The 23,493-nt window shown below is 35.0% G+C and overlaps 1 protein-coding gene across 1 annotated transcript in view; it reads right to left on the bottom strand.

Annotated features, from left to right (window-relative positions):
- LOC134271174 (uncharacterized) overlaps nucleotides 1-19,908 on the bottom strand; it is a 29,356-nt gene extending 9,448 nt beyond the window's left edge. Inside the window, exons 1-12 of the mRNA XM_062753419.1 lie at nucleotides 19,821-19,908; nucleotides 17,154-17,338; nucleotides 16,679-16,991; nucleotides 16,349-16,522; nucleotides 15,979-16,166; nucleotides 14,882-15,044; nucleotides 14,634-14,748; nucleotides 14,191-14,344; nucleotides 13,659-13,803; nucleotides 13,103-13,274; nucleotides 12,721-12,911; nucleotides 12,531-12,584 (exon numbers count right to left, since the gene is read on the bottom strand). Of these exons, the coding sequence (XP_062609403.1) occupies nucleotides 12,531-12,584; nucleotides 12,721-12,911; nucleotides 13,103-13,274; nucleotides 13,659-13,803; nucleotides 14,191-14,344; nucleotides 14,634-14,748; nucleotides 14,882-15,044; nucleotides 15,979-16,166; nucleotides 16,349-16,522; nucleotides 16,679-16,991; nucleotides 17,154-17,333 (1,849 nt within the window). The 5' untranslated portion in view covers nucleotides 17,334-17,338; nucleotides 19,821-19,908. The remainder of the gene's footprint in view (nucleotides 1-12,530; nucleotides 12,585-12,720; nucleotides 12,912-13,102; nucleotides 13,275-13,658; nucleotides 13,804-14,190; nucleotides 14,345-14,633; nucleotides 14,749-14,881; nucleotides 15,045-15,978; nucleotides 16,167-16,348; nucleotides 16,523-16,678; nucleotides 16,992-17,153; nucleotides 17,339-19,820) is intronic.
- Nucleotides 19,909-23,493: the final 3,585 nt, after the last annotated feature.

The following is a 23,493-nucleotide window of genomic DNA, read 5'->3' as shown; positions in this document are numbered from 1 at the left end:
GCATAACCATTGCATGGTTATGTTGCAACAAAAAATAGGGGACAACCTGACTTTCGATGAACATTTTCTGTAGTGAAAAGTTGTGTCTGGAACAAAAAGGGGGGGGGGTGATATTACGTGCCTGTATGATATATTAATTTTCCTTTCAACTTTTGCAATATTCGGACTCATTTTTCCTTATCTGATAAGATTTCGTATTTTACAAATTACAATAAACATGTAAAGTCGGCTATAAAAATGCACATTTGTAATAAGGGACGACAATTTTCTGAGGGCATGCATAATTGAAAAAAAAAACAAACAAACTACGAAAGCCCAGAAGGCTCATTCGAGATTCAAGTTTCGAAATACGAGATTCAAAATTCGAGATTCGAAATTCGAGTTTCGAGATTCAAGATCCAGATTAACCAATCAAAAGGCTCATTCGAGATTCGAGGTTCGAAATTCGAGATTCGAAATTCGAGATTCAAAATCCAGATTAACCAATCAAATGCGGGTTCAACATTGATTACTCACCTTTATTATGTTTAATCTATCAATAAATCGTTTAATATATTTATAACAAATGAGTCATTTGAATAAATTACAATGCAAGAAAGAGTGTTATATTAGAAAGAAAGTTAAATAATCATTTGATTTTTGGTCAGCAAGATATACTTCAATTTATATTATGACTTCTTAAATATTAAATAGAATACATAATCAGAAATATATATATTTTTGCATTGTCTACTATATATAAAGGATTGTTGACATAATAATAAAGTTATAGATAGTGACTAAAGATTAACAAAATCCTTGTAGCCTTGATAAATAAAAACCGAGTATATTTTAGTCTTTGACCATAACACTATGGTCAGAGACTAAAATATAAAACCATAACGCTATAGTTCTGCAGCTAATTTAGACTAATCTACTGTTTGATATCAGACAAAATGAATGCTGCATTTATTCTAATTCCTATTTGCAATCTGTATTGTATATATAATTGTTAATTAGTTCAAGAAATCAAAGCCTTAGATGAAGATAAGTAATTGAAAACTTTATTTTAATGTATTCCCTCTATTAGGAAAACGAGCGCGGTTTTTATTTATCAAGGCTACCTTGCCTTTCAAATTTTTAAAGTAACATTTTCAGTGTCGGGAAAAATTGGCAGGTGTTGCCGGTAGGGGTGGGGATTTTGTTAATCTTTAGACACTATTTATAACTGTATTATTATGTCAGCAACCCTTTATATATAGTAGACAATGCAAAAATATATAAATGATAATAGATAAATGAGGGTCCACTGTATTCCTGATATATGTATTCTATTTAATATTTAAGAAGTCATAATATAAATTGAAGTATATCTTGCTGATCAAAAATCAAATGATTATTTAACTTTCCTTCTAATATATATAACACTCTTTCTTGTATTGTAATTTAATCAAATGACTCATTTGTTATAAATATATTAAACGATTTATTGATAGATAAAACATAATAAAGGGAAGTAATCAAATGTTGAACCCGTATTTGATTAGTTAATCTGGATTTTGAATCTCGAAACTCGAATTTCGAATCTCGTATTTCGAACCTCGAATCTCGAATGAGCCTTTTGATTGGTTAATCTGGATCTTGAATCTCGAAACTCGAATTTCGAATTTTGAATCTCGTATTTCGAACCTTGAATCTCGAATGAGCCCTCTGGGCTTTCGTAAACAAACTGTTTTTGGTACAATTACAATTTCACGGTGACGTGTAATTAATATCAATGAATGTCCACTCCTCCTTTATTTTATTATTGTATATACACGTAGTAAAGATACCACCCCCCCCACCCCCCAAAAATGACATAAGACACAAACACACCCTCCTCGGGCCCATTCCTAGAAAATATGTACTCAGCACAATACAATGCCTCAATATTAAACAAATAGTTTACTGCCAAATATGGGCTTATGGGGCCAAAGTACACAACGTAAACTATTACGTATTACTATTACGCATACTACATGAAGGAGAACAATTTTTTTTGGTGTTGATGACATTACAAAAATCTAAATATTTTAAAACTCATTTAAAAAATATTGAAAAAAAGTTAAACAGAAATTATGAGGAAATGTTAAATGTTCAAAATGATGCATGTGTGAAGCATTTATTAAGGAAGGATCTGAATAAGGTGCCTTTAAATCGAAAGAAGGGATGAATTGCTGGTTATCACATTAAAAAGTTAAACAAAGTACCCTGTACATTTACTTCCATGTGCATGTAAAGCCAAAAGTACGATGAACGTATTATTCCAGTAAATCGAATTCATGAACCTGAAGTTGTGCTATTACAAAACTGGTGAATAATTAAGAAAAAAAATAGAAATTTTATCACAAAAGTCAGTTGTTAAGAATTTTTTAATGACATTTCAGACAATGATACTATAGAGTAAAAAGAGGGGTATACACCCCGTGCACAACATGTTGCATACACCCCGGACACAACATTGATTTTTCGTCAATATTTTTTTATACGAACTGTTTTATTTACAGACAATTTGTACAAACGTTTATATTGTAAACATGTATTTAACAATAATATAAAAATGACGATAAAGCAAAGCTTTGTTCTGATATTCGATCATAAACACAGTGTAGCGTCAATCTTGCTCCGATCCTCGGAAATGTGTTGAGGTGTTTGATAAAACTAGAAGGTGTCCAGTGGATTCATAGGTATCCATATACTCCTTAGATAATGCTTTCTTCCGTAGGCATATGCTTTCTGGCGAAAAATATCCGTAAATTGAGAAAATGGACAAAAAACGTCCATTGACCCCCTTTCTCTCGCTTCGGAAGCATACACCCCGCGCACAACATAGCATACACCCCGCATGTTGGGATATACATGGTGTATACGGAGAACCAAGATATATGACACACTGCAGCACGGAGTATGCAAACAAGTTTTGAACCTTCCTAAACTTACCAGATCAGATATTTATGAACAACTCGTGTCTTCTTCCAATCACCAATCATCTTTATTTCTAATTCGCGCCTATTCTCCTTCCTCTGTCTACTACATGTAACTGGGGACCAAATGGGATTCATTCCGGATGTTTATTCCCCCTCCAGACCTACCGACTTTCACATTACATTGTACTTCTGCATCGTTCCCATCAAGATTATCATGGAATTCTATAGTGCATTCAACAGCTTACAAAAACTTTTATTTTGTATATCAAAACATATCTACATGTGAACAATTGAAGATTCTTTCAGTGAATTGAAGACTTTAAATTCATCTCCAAAACTTATTGTATCGAAACCTGCTCAAAATCCCTCGCCTGCGTGTTATGCGGTTACCCTATTACGGGCGTTTTTTCCCATGCAACAATATCCTGTCCAGCCCTTTTGAATCAACATAACATATATGGTGGAACTCTCTCTCAAAATCGTTTGACTTTCACCTTGAAGCTGAATTATGTGGTTCTCCTGAAGATGAGATTTTAATATTCTTCTTGAATACTTACAGTCATGTCCGCAAAAAAAGAAATCGAGTTTAAAAACTTAATTCCATACATATCGTCTTCTCTTACGCACTCTTCAACAGACAAGCAAACACAGATTTATAAATGGATAACCCATCTCTTGTCTGGTTGTCCTTTACCATAAACTACTGGGTAGTGTGTGATATGTGCATTATTTTCTGCATTTTTGCAGTTTTGTTTAATTTTTTTTTTTTTATTACTCAAAATATGTATTCTTTTCTTCTCTCCTCACTTTATGTTTGAGTTATAATCTATTTATGATAATTATCAAGCTAAAAATCTCTGTAATAGAGGAAATAAAAGATGAATGAAAGAATGAATGAAAATTTTTCTATGGAATTTTTTGATGTCGTTAACATTCCATGTTTGTCATAAAAAAAATTATGATCATTCCAATAAAAAATTGTTTCCCATATAAATGATTATATATTTAGCACATTTTTCTAAATAAAAAAAATTATTTAAATTTGGAATAGTTATACTATTTCTCGACATTTAACATTTTTTTTTCTAAAATACAATCTATTTCCGTAAAACTTACTTCGTCTTTAATAAAATACTTGTCTGTATAATTGAAAGAAAATGATAAATACCTGTAATTAACGTTAAATTTTCGTGTTTTCACAATTTTTGGGGGAACATGCATCAATTGACATTTAGACTGAGTTACTCAAATACAGCAACATGACCTTTTTTCATGAATTAACTTTTAAGTCATATAACATTTGCATACCACACTTAAGATTGTATTTGGTAATTTGTAAATAATTATAAGTCATTAGAATTAATTTTCCTTCTCATTTTGTCTGACTGATTTATGTGAATTACGCACATTTTGTGATAATTACTATTCTGGGATGTAAATGTATCAAAATAAAATGTATATATTAATAACACTTCCTCAAACACTGGGAATGTACAAATGAATAAATTCCTTGCTATTTCAAAGACCACAGCATATAGATAATTTGTACGTTGTGCACGTGTAGTCCGTATACAGACTTAATGGAAATAAATCACACCCATGTATAAATTAAAAAAAAATGTACACGTAACATCCTTTTTTTAACACAGTAAGCTGTAATCCGTATCTAAAAGAGAAGAAAATTATTTTCCATTTTATTTTTAACTCAAATGTACAAGATGTACACATTTGTTCATAGTTCAGTCATATGACAATCCTGCTAATTGCAGCTGAGTGTCATTGAAACAGAGAGTAACTGTGCATGATTAGTGATAGTGTAATCTAACTCAGTCTGAAATTTTGGTTACCATTCACGCCTCATATCTTTTAAATAGGAGCTAAAATAATGGCCAAAGTATTTGAAAAAAACTTAGCCCAGTCACTATTCGAATGAAATATAAGGAGATAACGAACGTATGGAATAAAGAACATTATTATACTTTCATGTTAAATACTAAAATCTGATTGATTTAGACGCAGTTAACAATCCGTTCGATTACCCTGAGCCTTAGAAACACACGTGACAACGGGTAACACAACGGTAATGCCACATGCGTGGAAATTATGCGCGTACGGTTCACCGTAGAATTCTCAAAACGTCAGTTGCGCGTTTGAAAGAACCGGAATTAACTTGACGTCAATAAAAGCTTGCGTCCGATATAGCTTACTTGAAAACAACAAACGACAGACGATACATGCTTGCGAGTGTAGGAAACATGCTTGCGAGCCAGAAATAACGAAGCTTTATATGATAAATGACTCTAATTCGAGTATCAAACAAACAACTAGTGCTAATTGTAACGGGGACCGTTACAGATGTTCCCCAAACGCTCCCTAACTCCCCTTTCGTGCCATATCCCCTGTAAGCTTCATTAAATAAGACAAACTCTATGCATTTGAGACTTTAACAACGTTTACCCAGAAGTGTACCAAGTTCATTCAAATTTAAGCATTGCACGCGCGCGCGTGTGAATGCATGTGTGTAATGACCATATCATATTGTCTACAGAATCTATATATATAATCCAAAAGTATTAAAAAATACGCTCATTCAAGTGTATTTTTTATTTTACTCTTTTCACGTGCACGCACGTGCATACATGAGCATGGTGACCATACCTTCTTGTAGAAGTCCATTATATCTATCTATATTCTAAATCCCAACCCGTTTGGTTGAAAACCAAGGGAGTTATTGCTGTTTAAAGTTTCAGCCAATCAGATTGCAGCATATGTACACGCACGTGTATGCATGTGCATGTTGACCATACCTTCTTGTAGAGGTCCATTATATCTATCTATGTTCCAAATCCCATCCTGTTTGGTTGAAAATCAAGGGGGTTATTGCTGTTTAAAGTTTCAGCCAATCAGATTGCAGCATATGTACACGCACGTGTATCCATGTGCATGGTGACCATACCATCTTGTAGAGGTCTATTATATCTATCTATGTTCCAAATCCCATCCTGTTTGGTTGAAAATTAAGGGAGTTATAGCTATATAAATTTTCAGCCAATCAGATTGCAGCACACGTGCATGCACGTGTTTTCATGATAATTGTTATATATCATGTTGTAGGATATCTTAATGCATGGCTATGTTTAAAATTTCAAAGGATTTCATCAAAAAACAAGAAAGATTTTGAGACTTTAGTTTCAGCCAATCAGAGCGAAGCGCACGTGCATGCGCGTGAGATCCTGCGATTTTGACCATGTCATATTGTCTATGCTACTAATATATCCTTATATTATAAGTTTCAAAGCATTTCATCAAAAATGTAAAAAGTTACGCCTATATCAATTAAATCGTTCATTTCACATGTTGCACGTGCACGCTCTTGCAAGCACGTGCGCGGAAAATGACCTTCGTTCCGCAAATCTACATAACATGCCTACTAACCCTAAAAAGGTTTTACCTAAGTCGGATGTGTAGTTTACAAGATCACTCCCGGACAAATAAGTACCCAGGAAGAAGAAAAATAATAACTAGTGCTAATTGTAACGGGAACCGTTACAGATGTTCCCCAAACGCTCCCCAACTCCCTTCTCGTGCCATATTCCCTGTAAGTTTCATTAAAGAAGGCAAAATCTATGCATTTAAGACGTAAACAACGTTTTCCCCAAAGTATACCAAGTATTTCAAATTTAAGCAATGCAGGCGTGCGCATGTGATTGCTTGAGCGTAATGACGATATTATCTTGTCTACACTATTTTACTCATATGCACGTGCACGCACGTGCATGATGACCATACCTTCTTGTAGGAGTCCACTATGTCTGTCTATGTTCTTAATCCCATCCTGTTTGGTTGAAAAACAAGGGAGGTATAGCCATTTAAAGTTTAAGCCAATCAGATTGCAGCGCACGTGCATGCGCATGTTTCCATGACAATTATTATATATCATATTGTAGGACATCTTAAAGTTTGCCTATGTTTTAAATTTCAAAGCATTCTGTAAAAAAACAGAAAAGATATTGAGATTTTTGTTTCAGCCAATCAGAGCAAAGCGCACGTGCACGCACATGCATGCATGTGAATTGTGACCATACCATCCTGTAGGAGTCCTTTATGTCTATCTATGTTGTAAATCCCATGCTGTTTGGTTGAAAACCAAGGGAGTTATAGTCATTTAAAGTTTCAACCAATCAGATTGCAGCGCACGTGCATGCGCGTAATTTCATGAAAAATTTTATATATCATATTGTAGTACATCCTAATGCATGTCTATGTTATAAATTTCAAAGCATTTCATCATAAAACAAAAAAGATATTAAGATTTCTGTTTCAGCCAATCAGAGCAAAGCGCACGTGCATGCGCGTGAGTTCTTAAAAATTTGACCATGTCATCTTATGTACACAACTTATATATCTTTATATAATGAGTTTCAAAACATTTTATCAAAAAATATAAAAGTTACAACCATATTAAATATATCAGTCAGTTTACTCATTGCACGCGCCCGCACGTGCATGCGAATGCGCGCAAAATGACCTTCGTTCGGCACATCTACACAACATGCCTACTAACCCTAAAAAGGTTTTAACTTAGTTTGGTGAACAGTTTCTGAGAACACTTCCGGACAAAAAAGTACCGGAGAAGAAATAAGAAGAAAAAAGAATAATAATAATAACTAGATGTGAAACTCGTTGCGAGCAACGAGAGGTCTTCCGTCCCTTTCCGGAAAGAAAACTTAAAATCGAGCTGAAAAAGTAAAAAATGATTTGCCCACAAGAGGGATTGAACACATTAGTCGCCAGCATGAAATTCCAACACACTAAATATTACGCTATCGGGACCTCTACTCTAAATCTACTTGTATATATCAACAAAACAGTGCTTCTCTCTTAAAAAGAAAGGCGGGTCACTATTCAAAATATAGCGCCAAACGCCACGAGTTAAAAAAAAGAACGTTCTTATAGCGTAACATTCGAGGTTTAGAAAGTATATTTAACACATTTTACAAATTCCATATTGTTTTATATATGCATGTAACACTAAAGCGGTGAAACGGTTATGAATTTTAAACTTTTTTCAATTTCCTGTTTATCCCCAAAGTGAACTATCCTGATTAGTTAATCAAAATAGGTTGAAACGTTTTGCCGAAAAATCTGGCTCGCCCTACGACGGTCAAGGAATCAGACATCATTTATGCTCAATAACTTGAATCAGGTCTTTGAGACAAGAATGCTTGAATAAACTCCATGAAGCGATTGGTTAGTGGTTAAGATTTATACTTACAATATTCATTGATATTCTTTTTTAATTTTGAGACAGTATAACTTATAAGTACGATTTAAGATCTGTTTTTCCGTGGTGCACAAAAGATATTAGGTATCGAATTTCATCTGCACATTTAGTCTTTTCTTTTTTTATTTTGAAAACCAGCCAAAACCAATTATAGAAGACGTTAGCTTGACACAGAACTGCAACGTAACTACGACGTGACAATCCAAGTATTCCTTTACATTTCATTTATCCTTTTGTTTCTTTCATTCAAGCAAACGCTCGGCTGCCTCTGAAAACCCCCATTGCGAAATGTCGACGTTGACTGAGACAGCCGCCATTTTGGACCCGCTTCAGATTTTTGAATGCTAATATCTAGAGTTTAGATTTATCAACATTCAAACAAATTATATAATAAGCATTATAGGGAGGGTTTCTATTAAATTACCAAAAATAAATGAGAAATATTGAAAAACAAAAAAGTTAGAAAATACAATTTTTTTAAATTCGCATGCCGTAACGACCGGAAGAACTGACGACGCACAAAAAGGTGATTCTGCAAACCACAAAGTCACGAACTATCGTCTCCAATAAGTCTCCAGGTCATATCTTTAGCCATTTACGATAAAAAGGGGCGACAAAATTGCATTTTAAAATCAGGAAATTGCCCATAACTTGGCACCAGAAGCGAATTTCCAAATTTCCTTAAAAATGTATCAAGTTCATCTTATTGCGCATAATTCCTGAAAATTTCATAAAAATCCGCCGAACAGTTGCTGAGAAATCGCGTGCACAAAATTTTGGGAAAAAAAATAATAATAATAATAATAATAAGAAACAGTAGAATAACTATAAGGTCTTCCGTGAAGACGGAAGACCTTAATAATAAGAAACAGAGTAAAAACAATATGTTCCCCAACTTCGTTTGGGGAACATAATAATAACTAGTGCTAATTGTAACGGGGACCGTTACAGATGTTCCCCAAATGCTCCGCAACTCCCTTTTATAATCATATTCCCTGTAGGCGTAATTAAATAAGACAAACTCTATGCATTTGAGACTTTAACAACGTCTACCAAGAAGTGTACCATGTTCATTCAAATTTTATTATTGCACACTTGCGCATGTGAATGCATGTGCGTAATGACCATATCATATTGTCTACACAATCTATATATTTTAATATGCTAAATATAATCCAAAAGTATATAAAAAAAAACGGTCATTCAAGTGTATTTTTGATTTTACCCATTTCATGTACACGCACATGTATGCATGTGCATAGTGACCATACCTTCTTGTAGAAGTCCAGTATATATATCTAATATGTTCTTAATCCCACCCCGTTTGGTTGAAAACCAAGGGAGTTATACCTGTTTAAAGTTTCAGCCAATCAGATTGCAGCGCATGTACACGCACATGTATGCATGTGCGACCATACCTTCTTGTAGAAGTCCAGTATATATATCTATGTTCCAAATCCCATCCTGTTTGGTTGAAAACCAAGGGAGTTATGGCTGTTTAAAGTTTCAGCCAATCAGATTGCAGCACACGTACACGCACGTGTATGCCTGTGCATGGTGACCATACCTTCTTGTAGAAGTCGATTATATATATCTATGTTCCAAATCTTATCCTGTTTGGTTGAAAACCAAGGGAGTTATAGCAATTTAAAGTTTCAGCCAATCAGATTGCAGCGCACGTGCATGCACGTGTTTTCATGATAATTGCTATATACCATGTTGTAGGATATCCTTATGCATGGCTATGTTCAAAGTTTCAAAGGATTTCGTCAAAAAACAAGAAAGATATAGAGACTTTAGTTTCAGCCAATCAGAGCAAAGCGCACGTGCATGCGCGTGAGATCTTGCTATTTTGACCATGTCATCTTGTCTATAGTACTAATATATCTTTACACTATGAGTTTCAAAGCATTTCATCAAAAAATAGAAAAGTTAAGGCAATATACATTATATTGGTCATTTCACATGATGCACGTGCGCACTCTTGCAAGCACGTGCGCACAAAATGACCTTGATTCCGCAAATCTACATAACATGTCTACTGACCCTAAAAAGGTTTTACCTACATCGGATCAACAGTTTACAAGATCACTCCCGGACAAAAAAGTACCCAGGAAGAAGAAGAAGAAGAAAAATAATAATAATAAGAAACAGAGTAAAAACAATATGTTCCCCAACTTCGTTTGGGGAACATAATAAGAAACAGAGTAAAAACAATATGTTCCCCAACTTCGTTTGGGGAACATAATAAGGAGATTAGTGAACCGGTGAGTGTGAAATCTTTCTATACATGAACGTAAAGACGATCGACGGTTTTTTTTTTTTGCTGACGTCCTTAATAAGACATTCAGTATAATAAAATAAATGGTGCCTGTTTTGGAGGGTAACATTTGAAATTGACACCCCTCGGAAAACCATTGTCAACCTCCGCTGACGCGTCGGTTGACAATGGTTTTCCTTGGGGTGTCAATTTCAAATGTTACCCTCCAAAACAGGCACCATTTATATATTATTCAATCTCAAAAGTCCAATTAAACAATACTAAACTGGAACAGAGTATAGTCATTGAATCGACCATAGAACTTGATAGAAATGATAACTTTAAACGAGACTGCTGATATTTTTGTCCCATCAGCTTATTTGTCAATAATTTGCCTCGTCTAAGGAATTGTTCATACATAGAGAGCATGCTCTTGCGTATCGAATCAACTGAGAGATACAAATCCCATATGCAGGTGAGGAAGGTACATTGCTGTATTGAAAAGTTTGTCATCACGTTTATCTTTAACTTTGGTTGATAGATTACCATTAATGCCTTTTTCAAGTAAAATATCCAAATATGAAATAGATGTGTTAGAATCTGTGTTTACTTATCTTTTATTTCTAGCCCACCGGGATATACATGTATCATATTGACAAAAGAATGGAAATAACCGTTGTAAATTGACAATACGCCGTCGATATTTCTAATTGTCGAGTTGAAAGCCACAGCAAGTAGTGTTTTCTTCTTTTTATGCATTAGATTTTGGAAAAATTCTGCTTCATATGAGTAGATTGTTGGAAAACCTGGTCGCCAAAAACCACACTTATACATGTGTATTGTCAATCAAAAACTAAAGGATCTTTTTAACATTAATTTCAGAAAACTTGTGTGTACGACCAGAATGTTTTTAACAAAATAATTTTGAAAATGACTTATGACAAGGTAAGTAAACTTACGAGTTCTATTTCTGCTTACAAAGTAGTTAGAATAATCTAACTGTGTCTCGGAACAAACCCTCACCGCAGTTAGAATACCACCCATATACTCGCAATGTAGCAAATAATTGCAGAATCGCTCCGAAACTATTTTGTAGAATACAAAAGGATTTGCACTGAAAATAACTTCCAAATCAATTGTAACAAACCTTCTTGAGATTGTATATGCCTTTTATTCCAAAAAATAATCCATAAAAATTCGAAAATTCAACTTATTTTCTCAACGGTTTCTCTCGCTTTAAATTTTTCTGCCATGTTTACAATCGGAACTCTCTGGATTGTTCATAGTAAATGCACTGAGTACGAGTTATCACCCGTGTTTATTTTGCTACATTGAGAATACACGCAACAAATTCTATTGTTAAATGGGTCTGTAGGACATTTATCATTTTAACGATAGAATATTCTATCTGTTGACAAAGCAGTTACCAATGATATAAAAAAGCCTGGCCCCAAGAACATAAACCGAAAACAGACTTAAGTCAAAATTTCAAATCAATATTACTTTTGTAGTAATTTTGATAACGAAACAAAAAAATTACCATATGTTTAAATTAAAATATTTTACAAAACCTGAACATATTTGTTTCTAGTTATCGTCCAAATCTAAAGAGACATGTCAGACTCTATATTGGTGTCTTTTAATTTTAGAATAATTGGATATATTAAATCAATGTAGGAATAGGAATAAGTATTTTAATTGACAGAAAGTCGTCGGAATACTTCTGAATGTCGAATTGAAGGCCACTTGTTTCATTGAAATCAGAGAACGTTAGGAGGATACCATCTTTGAAAACTTGTTTTACAGGTAAACAGATCTAGATGGACGGGCGATACACGCATGAATACATCTTAATTTGCAAGTAGATATACATATAAATGTATATAAAATGTTTGAATCATAAACATTGGCTCTGACTAGGCAATATCATTGGCTTAATTTGTGGAACCATACAATTGAAAATAGGAACTGTGTCACAGTAGAGATCGGATTTATTGTCACTAAATTTGATCAACAAAAATGTACACAATACACCACTAACACTTAGCCGGAGGTGAGTCGGGCAGGCAACCTCGCTTGGCCATGCTGGACAGCGCTGAAAGAAATTATACATTGGGAATTTATTTCTATGGTAACAGATGAACTATTGAAAAGTGATTTTAAAAGCAATCTGTTATTTCAATGAAAGTATGCTAAATGATGAATATAGCGGCAATGTTAGGAATACTAACCTGCCAGAGCGGACTGGAAGCCGGCATTGTAATCACACGTGACCTCGTTCTTGGTGTAATCTTTCCTGGAGTCTGCGTACTCGTCGCCTCTTCCGGGTCCGCCCACCAAAGCTCCCTTCAGTAATTGAGGACTAGGTCCGGGGTTGTTAAAGTCATTCCAGCTACAACCAGCTGGGGGATTGGGACAAGAACTGCAATCAAAATCTATTCTTTGAAAATATTTATTTATACATCAATAATGTGAAAAAATAATGCGACAATAACATAATTTGTATCCTATTTTTTGTGACTAAGTTTATAACAATTTTACATTTTATATACATATGTTTACGCAACTAATGAAGTTATGAGTCCATTGTTTCCCTATCCCTGGGTTTCCTACCTTCCTCTGTGGTGAGGCTGTCTGGGATAGTTACTGCCGTAGCCGATCTCGTAGCTCATGTGATGGTTATTATCACCAAGTATATAGTTAATCTGGCTCAGAGCCCACGACTTGAATTGGTCCCCTCCAATACCGTCCTCAGCGGCAGCCAAGGCCACAAAAGCTGCGTTTCCTTTTAAATAAGTCAAGAGCATGTTCAGTCCTTAGCATATCCAGCCATAACTTATTGGCTTTCTATTTGAAGTTTGATCTAAATCTAGATCTCATACTGTGAAATCACAAATTGTGATTAATTTTCGTTGTTTTCGAGGTATGAAGAGACCCAAGAATTCATGTCCACCATGATGTGTAAAATGTTACATACATAACTACTCAACAATTCTTCATTCACGAATTCAAATCCCAACGAACAAAGAGTTTTTACGCAAACCACGAACATTTGACCCCACGAAATAAGTGATTTTACAGTACTCATGGTTTTTGGCAAAATAAGAGTTTTGATTCAATAGTTTGAATGACACGTTGACAACTCTGATTTCATTATAACGGTTCTTACCTGCGTATCTGAGAGATCCCCACTGGTCCCTCCAGGCCAGACCACACGGTGTCTGGGCCACAGAACCACCAGGCATGTAGGACTTCACAAAGGAATCCACTAGAGACTTGTACTTAGCTTCCTTTGTCTCTTCATACAACAGAAGCTGAAATTACAGAATAAAGGAACTATTGCAGTATTTTTTAAACGATCTTAAAGGTTACTTAAAATGATTATTTACTCAAAGTGGCCCTTCCCACATCAACTTACTAATTTTCAGAATTTGGAGGTATATCAACTCTTCTAGCACATCTATCTAAACTTAATATGTATCGATATGTTTGTTAGACTTTGTATGTAATACTTAACATCTTGATGTATTTGTCAAAATTAATGAAAATATTCTCCAGCTAGAGTGCATCCTTTTAGCATTTAACTTTACAATAAAAAATCACTATATCAAACATTATGTCATTTAAGGATCATTTAAGCAGACATGGAGTGATTGACATCATTTGGTGATCATTCCTGAAAAGAATCATGGTTGACTTACCTGGCAGAACACGTGCTCATCGTCCCATGACAGAGCCCAGGCGGTCTCGCTACCCTCGAAGTTGGCCTTGGCGTCATTTAAGTACTTGGGTTCCTTGGTGGCCTTGTACAGTTCCATGGCGGCCACGCACAGCTCATCTTTGTATCCAGTGGATCTGAATTTTGAAGATAAAAGATATGTCAACATTTGACATAAAACACACTATTCCTTTAAAAAGTATTGATTTGGATGAGGTTGTTTAGAAATATTAACTTTTAACAATTAACAAGTATCGTTCATTTTCTTTTACTTTATTTTGAAATATCATTGCGAATCTATTGCAAAAGTATCCGATTTAGGAGAGGAACGAACGACAACTCTTAAAGGAGATTTGAAGACATCACGAAAGTAACTCATTTTGCTCTTACTGCTAACATGTTCTACAATATTTTCTATAATCCTACCCGTAATATGATGAGGCATCTGAGATAGGTCCCTTGTTGTAGATACCTTTGTGGGTGCTGGCAAATTGGTACAAGCTCTTAGCAGAAGACAACAATCTCTGGGAGTATGATGGATCTGTTTAGGAATGAAATTTGATTTACTTTTCAAGCTATTCATCATGTCAATTACTGAATACCGAGTATGATAAATGGCAAGATTCGTCCAGTTATTCCTTCAAATGTTGGATAATGCTGTTATCCATCCTTACCCTTTGACTTGAAGGCCATGGAACCAACAGCTAGCGCAGCCGCAGTGATGCCTTCTACGTCACTACATCCGCCATTACTGGCTGTGCATTTATAGGCAGGTCTGGACATTCTCATATCTTCTGGACGACCCCAGAAAGCGTGGTCAGTGCCTCCATTTCCGACCTTGTTACAAAATCATGCGTTAAATTATTTTAAAAATTTCGTGAAAGGATAACTTAGGTATACTAGTAACAAACGAAGAGACCTATAGTTGGGAACAATTTTCCGGAAAGGGTTATATTCCAAGAGAAGTCGTTTTACTGGTTGCAAAGTATATATCAAGTGTTTTGAGTAATTTATTATTTCGAAGGAAATGTGTTGCAAAATAAACGCATATCTAGAAGGGGATTAAGACTTAACATTACCATTACACTTAAAAGTAAAGAAAAGTATCAAAGAACGATTGGAAATAAAAAGAACTTGAAATGCATCGACAAATTTTTTTCGAGTTTGGTCGTCCATGAAAATGATCCTCCTATCTCTATATACTACAAAACTGCATGGATTGAATTTAAAACTGAAACGATGTAAGACTACGAGAAATATATAGTCTGACCAAAGTGGTACACACCAGGCTTTTAGTAAAGATGATACAAGTTCTAGTCCTATCTTTTCATGTTATTATGCATGTACCATTGTAGGCTGGGTGAAGTAGAAATGGAATTCCCGTCGTTATCAAGTTATAATTCTTTAATATATTTGTGTAATGAAACATATGGAGATAAAAAAAAATACAAAACAGGAGCAGAGCAAACACGGACCTCCAAAACATCAGAGGTAGGATCAGGTGCCATGGAGGAGTGAGCATCCCCTGTCGACCGGTCACACCCGCCGTGTGCTCCTTGTCATGATTAGAAAGTGACGGAAAAAATCTGTCGACTATTCAATGTGTAAAGGAAATAATGGTCTAACAATAAGTATGAAATACGTCAGTCAGCATTTGACTTCATGATAAATTGTATTTACTGACAAGGTCATTGTATCGACCGTAGAACTTACAAACTGAAGACTTTAAAGCTTTATCATGACATAATAAATCGGAACTATTCGACAGTACTTGAGCATAGTATTCCTGAGAACTTGGTCTCCAGCATTTCATGAAGTAGTCCAGTGGTGTTCTCAACATGTCGTACATGTTCTGGAGCTGATTTGCAGATTCATAACCATCCTTCCATCTGTTTAATCCGTAACCCAGTATATGGGCCGAGGAAGCCATAGGCAAGTTAAACTTCACGTGGTCTCCAGCTGTTGGAAGAAATCTTTGCAAAATTTATTTATGCACTCGAGTTTCAGACTCTAAATAAAGTAATATTCAGAAGTAAAAGTGACATTTTAAGAAAAAAAAATTTATACATTTATTGGCGATCTCCAAGATATTTTTACGTGTAAATAAACAAAGATCTGTTAAAATAGGCCTGATACCATACCGTCATACCAGCCTCCTGTGAGGTCCACCCCTCCGTCTCCATGGTCGTTCATGGCAGAATCGTGTCTCCATGGAATAGGGTTGTTAGCTGGCATTTTCCCAGATCTTTGGGCATCATAAAACAAAATGGACAGACCCAAAGCTTGGCCGTAATTGTACTTTGTACTTTTGGCGCCTTAAAAATAAAATGACGATTCTAGAAATTAATGACTTATGATGGAAACGGTATGGGGTTTCAATTTGATCGATTTTATAATCAGAACTCCGCAATGGTCACTCTACATCAATTTGAAGATCATAAAATCGAAATAAAAAAGAAAATGAAACCTACTTCCACAAGAAGCTCCAGAAGTCACGGTTTCTGGATGGTTGTTTCCATGTGTTGTATGAGAATCTCCGCCACCAGATGGGGGCTGTGTCGCTGGAGGGTTTGTGGGGGCCGGGGTCTGCGATCCTCCACCTGAATCTCCTCCCTGTCCCTCGATGAAAACTCGACAGTTTGGCGGGGTGTCTCTCCCTGGTGTTCGTCCCACAATGTCGACATTCAGAGAACTTCCCGCGTTAATGTCGGCATCGTAGGGTTTGTTTCTCAGGACATATTCGGTTTTGTCAGCACTGTTTGATACAATATCCGCTGTCCAGATCTTTTAGCACAAAGAAAGTTATTTGTTAAAAGTACAGAGATGTTGCATATGTCTAGTCATTTACGTCGACGGAGTTTAACACAATTTGGAGTTGCCCTAACTCCCTACATTAACCCAAGGAAAGATATTTAATGAAAACAATTTAACTTTCTATCTACTGACCTCTAGTGAATCTATGGCCGCATCACAGGCGAGATGCGCAGTCCAGCCGTGAACGGTAGTAGTTGGAACTAGAGTAAAGGTACCAGCAAAGCCGCCACTCCATTTAGACCTGATAGTCATACCTTGTGTTGCACAATGGGCAATGCCCACAAGACCAATGAATGCCCAAAGACGGAGCATTGTTTCTGTGGAGAATATATATTTTGTGAAATGTGAAAATAAGTTTGCAGCAAAAGCAGTCTGTGAAAAGAGTTCAAAAACTCTTTAGTTAGTTAGAGAGATTACATCAATCTGACACAGACTAAAACAACCATAACCTGTATAAATGAACAGTATAAAAAACCTTCCACCCCAGACACAGTCTAAGCCACTGCATCATGAAGAGAAAAAGCTAGGAAGGATAGAATCAAAATATAAATCAATGTAATAGACAGGATAGCCAATGTCTGTTTTGTTAGAAATGAAATTCATTTCACCAGTGAGACAGGATGTTACTCGTGCTTGAGTTTCATCTATTAACACCATTTTAAAGATTTCATGAAATTTCTACCAGGTCTTCAATGTTCGGGATCAGGTTGCAAACAGTTATTTCCATATTGGAGGTATATCATATTGTCAACCCAATCCAAGAAATGCGTTAAAAAGGTTTTGGCAATATTTCTCAGTGAAATATGAATCATGTTTAATGAAACGAAACAAACTGTGAAAAAAGCAAAGATGAAGCATTGAAAACATCAGAAGTTGGCTCAGGTGCCATGTAGGAGTAAGCATTCCTTTTTGACCTGTCACACACGTGTCCTTTGCTATATGATTGGACAGGTGATAAACGGTTCATGTTTATTATTGTTACATAAATAAGGGATGCTGTTTCGTAAATAATGGGGATTTACTATAGAAAAGTTGAAGTCATCACGTTTATCATTAAGATTACATGTAGTCGTTAGCTTGCAATCAATCTTTTGTTTAAAAAATCCACATATAAAGCGGATGTGTCAAACTTCATGAAGTCTTTAATTTTAAGTTGAAAAGCATATACCTAATAACTGTATGAATGAAAATACTGTTAAACCACAGACACATGAAGTTTCTTATTTTTCTTTTAATAAAAAAAAATATACCCCCAACCTAATATTATACAAGGTGTATTATTAGGTAAGGGGTTAATTTTTTTATCAAAAGAAAAATAAGTAACGTCGTGTGATTGTGTGTTTAACCGTCATCGATATACATGTATCCTTAATGTTGAATTGCCATACAAGAGACTTCTCTTTTAGAATAAATCCTGCTTCATAAGAATTAAAAAAAAATACTATCCATGAGAATTCCAAGAGATTGTTTAAAAACAGAGTTTTCAATAGACTAAATAGATACACAAGTCTTTTCTTTAATATGAACTTCATAGAAGTGCATTGAATCAAAACGGTTTTAGCAAAGTTTATAGATAGCTGATACATAGAAAGGAAAGTTTCCGTTTTCCATTCTAGTTCAAGAAGTTATCTATAATGTCAAAAAGCCTGGTCTATAATTAATCGTGAGTAACGGTTGTACATAATGTATAAAGTGATGAAAGTCATGCGTTTTTCATGTAAATAATTTAGTTAAATAACTTCATTGTTTTTTATACTGGGGATAGAGATTATAATTTGCAATTCATCCTTTGAAATATTGAGACATTATAAATGTGACCTTCAGGATTTTTTCAGTATATCTTGAGATGATTTCGCACAGTGTTGTATAAAGTGATGAAAGTCATACGTTTTTCATGTAAAAAATTTAGTTGTGACCCTCAAGATTTTTTTCAGTATATCTTGAGATGATTTCACACAGTGTTACTTAACGATCAGTGCTGCAGGACTGATAAGCCTCCAAATTTAGTTGCTAAGCTTTGGGTTCAAAAAGAAGGGCATAGAAACTAAATAAACGCACAAAAAAAGACAAAGAAACTAAATTAATGCACAAAAAGAAGGGGGGAGATACTTAGTGCATGCAAACAACAAATTAAAGTCATACGCAACGTAGTTTGAACTTTATTGGGTTCTTCCCTGGAGTTGAAGAGTTCCACTAAATAAAGGACCGATGTGCAATACTTTTAGTGTCTATATATGGATTTGTACATCTCTTCTATAAGAAATTTTGATGAAAAAATCTGGAATTTATGTTTTGTACATTTTTCTTTTCTTTTCAAAACCCCTGGTAACACATGCTGATTTCTTGTCTAAGAACATGTAATGGTATTATAAGTATAAATTTAGAATATCTTGAAAAGTTATCAGTAGGTAAGGTACATTGCGTATGTCCTTAAGCTCAGTTTAAAGGGAAAAGGGAAATGCATTCAGCAACAATATTGGAAGTTCAAAAACATTAGGGAACATAAATGCATGCCTAATGATATTAAGTACTAGTTAGTTAAATTACAATGTGATCTTGAATCCGACACTTATAGAGATCCATATACAATAATCAATGATAAAGTTAAACTAATTATGAAAGTAAGAAAAAATGTAATTTCAGTAAACTATGCTGATAAGTCTTAACATTTGCCTTGTCTGCAGTGAATTTATTTTTAATTTAAGAATGTACTACTTAGAAGTAAGTATGAGTATGGGTGGAAATGATTTTGTTTTAATTAAAAGTTTCATTATCTTCAGTAAAGAAAATTGTACTCACCGCTTATCTGGGTAGTAACTGTAGAAACCGTCCCAGTTAACTAGTTTTATAGCGTTCAGATAAGACTAAGACTTCTGAAAGTCATGGCCTGTAAATCTTCAGGTAAATATTTAGTATTCAGTTTTCGTAACAAACCCTTACCCTCCTATCATTGTACCAAGATAACTCCAGGTTGCAAATAAAAATGAAACTCTCTTTTTACTTATTCACACTGCAATATCAAAGCGTAGGACGATCATTTAGTCAAACTTTGATGGACCCATATTTAACCTTAATGATTGGATTTTTCCACATTTGTAGCAGTGTGCAAACTAACCTTGAGGTACAAAGTGATGATTTTGCAAAAAGCTGAAGGATCTCAAATCTAGAGAGCACTCTACTTGTCCTCTGGGTAATTTTCATTTCATTATATTGATGTTGTAGATTGCCCTATTAGGATGCAGGAATCATGCAAAATCCCCTACATTCTTATGTATAACAATATTTGTATACGGAGAGGGTTGCTTGAAATTCCGAATCTTCCATTCGAAGTTGGGTGATTTTGTAAAAGCTATATCCTTACGTCGCGGGTTCGAATCCCACCGTGGGACATGGAGACAGGTCCTTCGGATGAGACCGTATAAGTCGAGGTGTGTGTCGCAGTAGGTGCTGACACGAAAAAGATCTCTCCCTGATCAATTCGCAGCTCTCCATCGGCAAGTGGTGGCATCTCCATATGAGTGAAAAATTCTCGAGAGGGACGTTAAACAATATACAATCAACATAACACAACGAGCGTCTAACATAGCAAAGAAGAAGGAAAAAATATATCGGACGAGACCATGGATCACCATACGTACTCAATATGGATATTTTGATAATTTAAAGAGAGAACCTGAAGCTGAGGACAAAGTATCACCCAAAAAGAGTGGAGGCACATTTAGTTAGGAAGCTTGAAGACTTGTTTGATTTAAATATATATATTAAATATATTACAAAAACAAGATTCAATTTTAAGGAAGGATTAAAATTTTCCATTACACTTCGGTATTTATACAAAAAGGAGAGTCATACATTTGGATCTCGAGTTTCGCACAGCACAATTTCCTTGCTGGTTCTTGAAGTTTATGAAACTACCATAAACCAACTATTATTAATGTCATTTTATATTCGCGATTTGTCAGTTTGAAATCAATCCGCGACGATATTTTTGCGACCTTGGAAACATTCTCTTCAAAGTATTCGTTAATTTCGCAAATATTCTTCGTCGTGAATACTAGCAAGATTCCAGTATAACAGCAGAATATGCTAATGAAGTTATTGCAAGTCGAACAACTACAGATCAATGGCAACAGATAGCTGAGCAGTTCAGAGTTAGATGGAACCTGGATCATGTTCTCGGTGCTTTGGATGGGAAGTAGATAAGTTTAAAATGCTCCCGAAACAGAGGTTCAATTTTTATTACCATAAAAGGTTCATTCCCTCATTCTTATGATGCGTGATGCTTGTGATTATAAATTAGTTTGGGTTGACGTAGGTTCACACGGTCTATGAAGAGTGTGTATTAAACTAAAGATTCGGCAGAGCAAGGCGCGCTGTAGAAGATGTTTGGGAAACTCACCAACAGACGGCAATACTACATGTAGTACCTTTTAGGTCTCTTACGCCAAGAACCAGACACTATATCACCTATTGTACTAGCGTGTTTCTGTCTTGAGAATTTGATGTGGTTGGAATTTCAATGGGCACTATCAAGACCCTTTATTAGGTAATCTCTTTTGTATTCCTAAGAAGCAGAATTTATTCAAAATTTTCTACTTGAGAAGAAAACACTTGCTATGGCCTTCAACTCGACATTTGTATACTAGTATATCGACGATGCATTATCACTTAACAATACTTGCTTTTATTCATATGTCAATTGGATCGACAGATAAGTTATAGGCCTAGTTCCATGGAGTTCGTTTAACGTCGCATTTCGTAAATTCTATGGTTGTTACAATTATCTTGTTAGCAAATATTTCTTATCATTGGGTCGTGTTTTAGCTGACTTGTTTCATACCAATCGTTATTCCTCTTTTAAAAACTGAATTTATCTATGGATTTTTCCAGATTAATACATATGACTTACGGCGAGTGTAACCGGTCAACAGGGAATGTCTTCTTCTCAATGGCAGCTGAGCCAACTTCTGAAATTTCCAAATATCCTTGTTCCATGGTCTCTTTACAGATTTGAATTGTTTACATATTATATTAGATCGGTCAATGTTCGTCGTCTTCACTTTTTTCATACTGAGACGCTACCACTTGCCAATGAAGGGTTCTACTCGAAACATACAGCCTTTGAGTGGATAGGGATCTTTTTTGTGCTAGCAACTTCGGCTGCGCAGGGCCTGGGTTTATACAGTCTCATCCGAAGGATCAGGCTATACATGCCGTAGTGAGATTCGAACTTGCAACGTAAGAATCAACTCATTACTCCACGACTCATTAGCAAACACTTTAACCATGCGCCACTCGAGCGACCATGAAATATTTGAACAATAATCGAAGTCTCCGCAGTTGATTACCCAGCTTTGATATTGTTTTAAAGATTTCATTTTGAAACAAATCTTTATATATTTCGTATTCGTATAAACTCGTCATTGTTCTTAGGAATGCATTTTAAATCATTTGAAAAAGTATTGCTTTTAATCTCGTCTTTTACTTTCGGCATGTTGTCATCTCTGTTCTTAAATAAATCGCCAAGGTTTGTCCTGCTTTTATTCAAATAAACACAATTATACAAATAAAGCCCTTTCATAAGGTCGATCCATAGATAAACCGTCTTCACAGAGAAGCATATTGACAGAGCACAAAGTTGGAGGTTGATATGCTTTTCTGTGAAGTCGATATATCTTTTGATTGACCGTATAACAGGGCTACATTTGTTATATTTTTTACGGTAATTATCAAAACTAAAATTTGAAAATAATATGAACAAGCGACAAGTTTCCTCATTCATCTTTTTTAATAAAGACCAACGATTAAAAAAAATAAACTTCTTATCCTTATTGTGCTTCCTGTTTTATTGATGAAACATAAGGAGATAACGAACAGTATTCAAGATCAAAAGTCCATTAAAAAAATACAAAATAGGAGCATGGAAGGTTATTGTACAGACCATAGAACTTACGAAATAATGACTTTAAACGAGACAGCTGAAATTCTTGTTTCATCAACTTGTCTGTCAATAATTTACCTCGTTTTAGAAATTGTTCATACGTAGAGCATGCTCTTGCGCATCGAATCAACTGAGAAATATAAACTTCGTATGCAGATGATGAAGGTATATTGCTGCATAAGTAAGGGAAGTTGACAATAGAAAAGTTAAAGTCATCACGTTTATCATAGAGCTTGGTTGTTAGATTACCATTAACGTCTTTTTTCAAGTAAAATATCCAAATATGAAACAGATGTGTCAGACTCTGTGGTATCTTTTATCTCAAGCTCACCAGGATATATCGTATTGACATAAGAATGGAAATTACCATTGTTAATTGACAGTATGTCATCAATATACCGGTATCTAAATATCGAGTTGAAGACCACAGCAAGTGTTTTCTTCTTTTCACGCATAAGATATTGCACAAATTCTGCTTCATATGAATACAAAAATAGGTGTGCTAATAACGGGTACCCATGGGAATTCCAA

The sequence above is a fragment of the Saccostrea cucullata genome, unplaced genomic scaffold (genome assembly GCF_032062105.1).
Source record: "Saccostrea cucullata isolate Sc308-1 unplaced genomic scaffold, CSIRO_AGI_Scuc_v1 ctg750, whole genome shotgun sequence".
In the NCBI taxonomy this organism is placed as follows: domain Eukaryota; kingdom Metazoa; phylum Mollusca; class Bivalvia; order Ostreida; family Ostreidae; genus Saccostrea; species Saccostrea cuccullata.
This window is presented reverse-complemented; position numbering and strand designations above follow the sequence as displayed.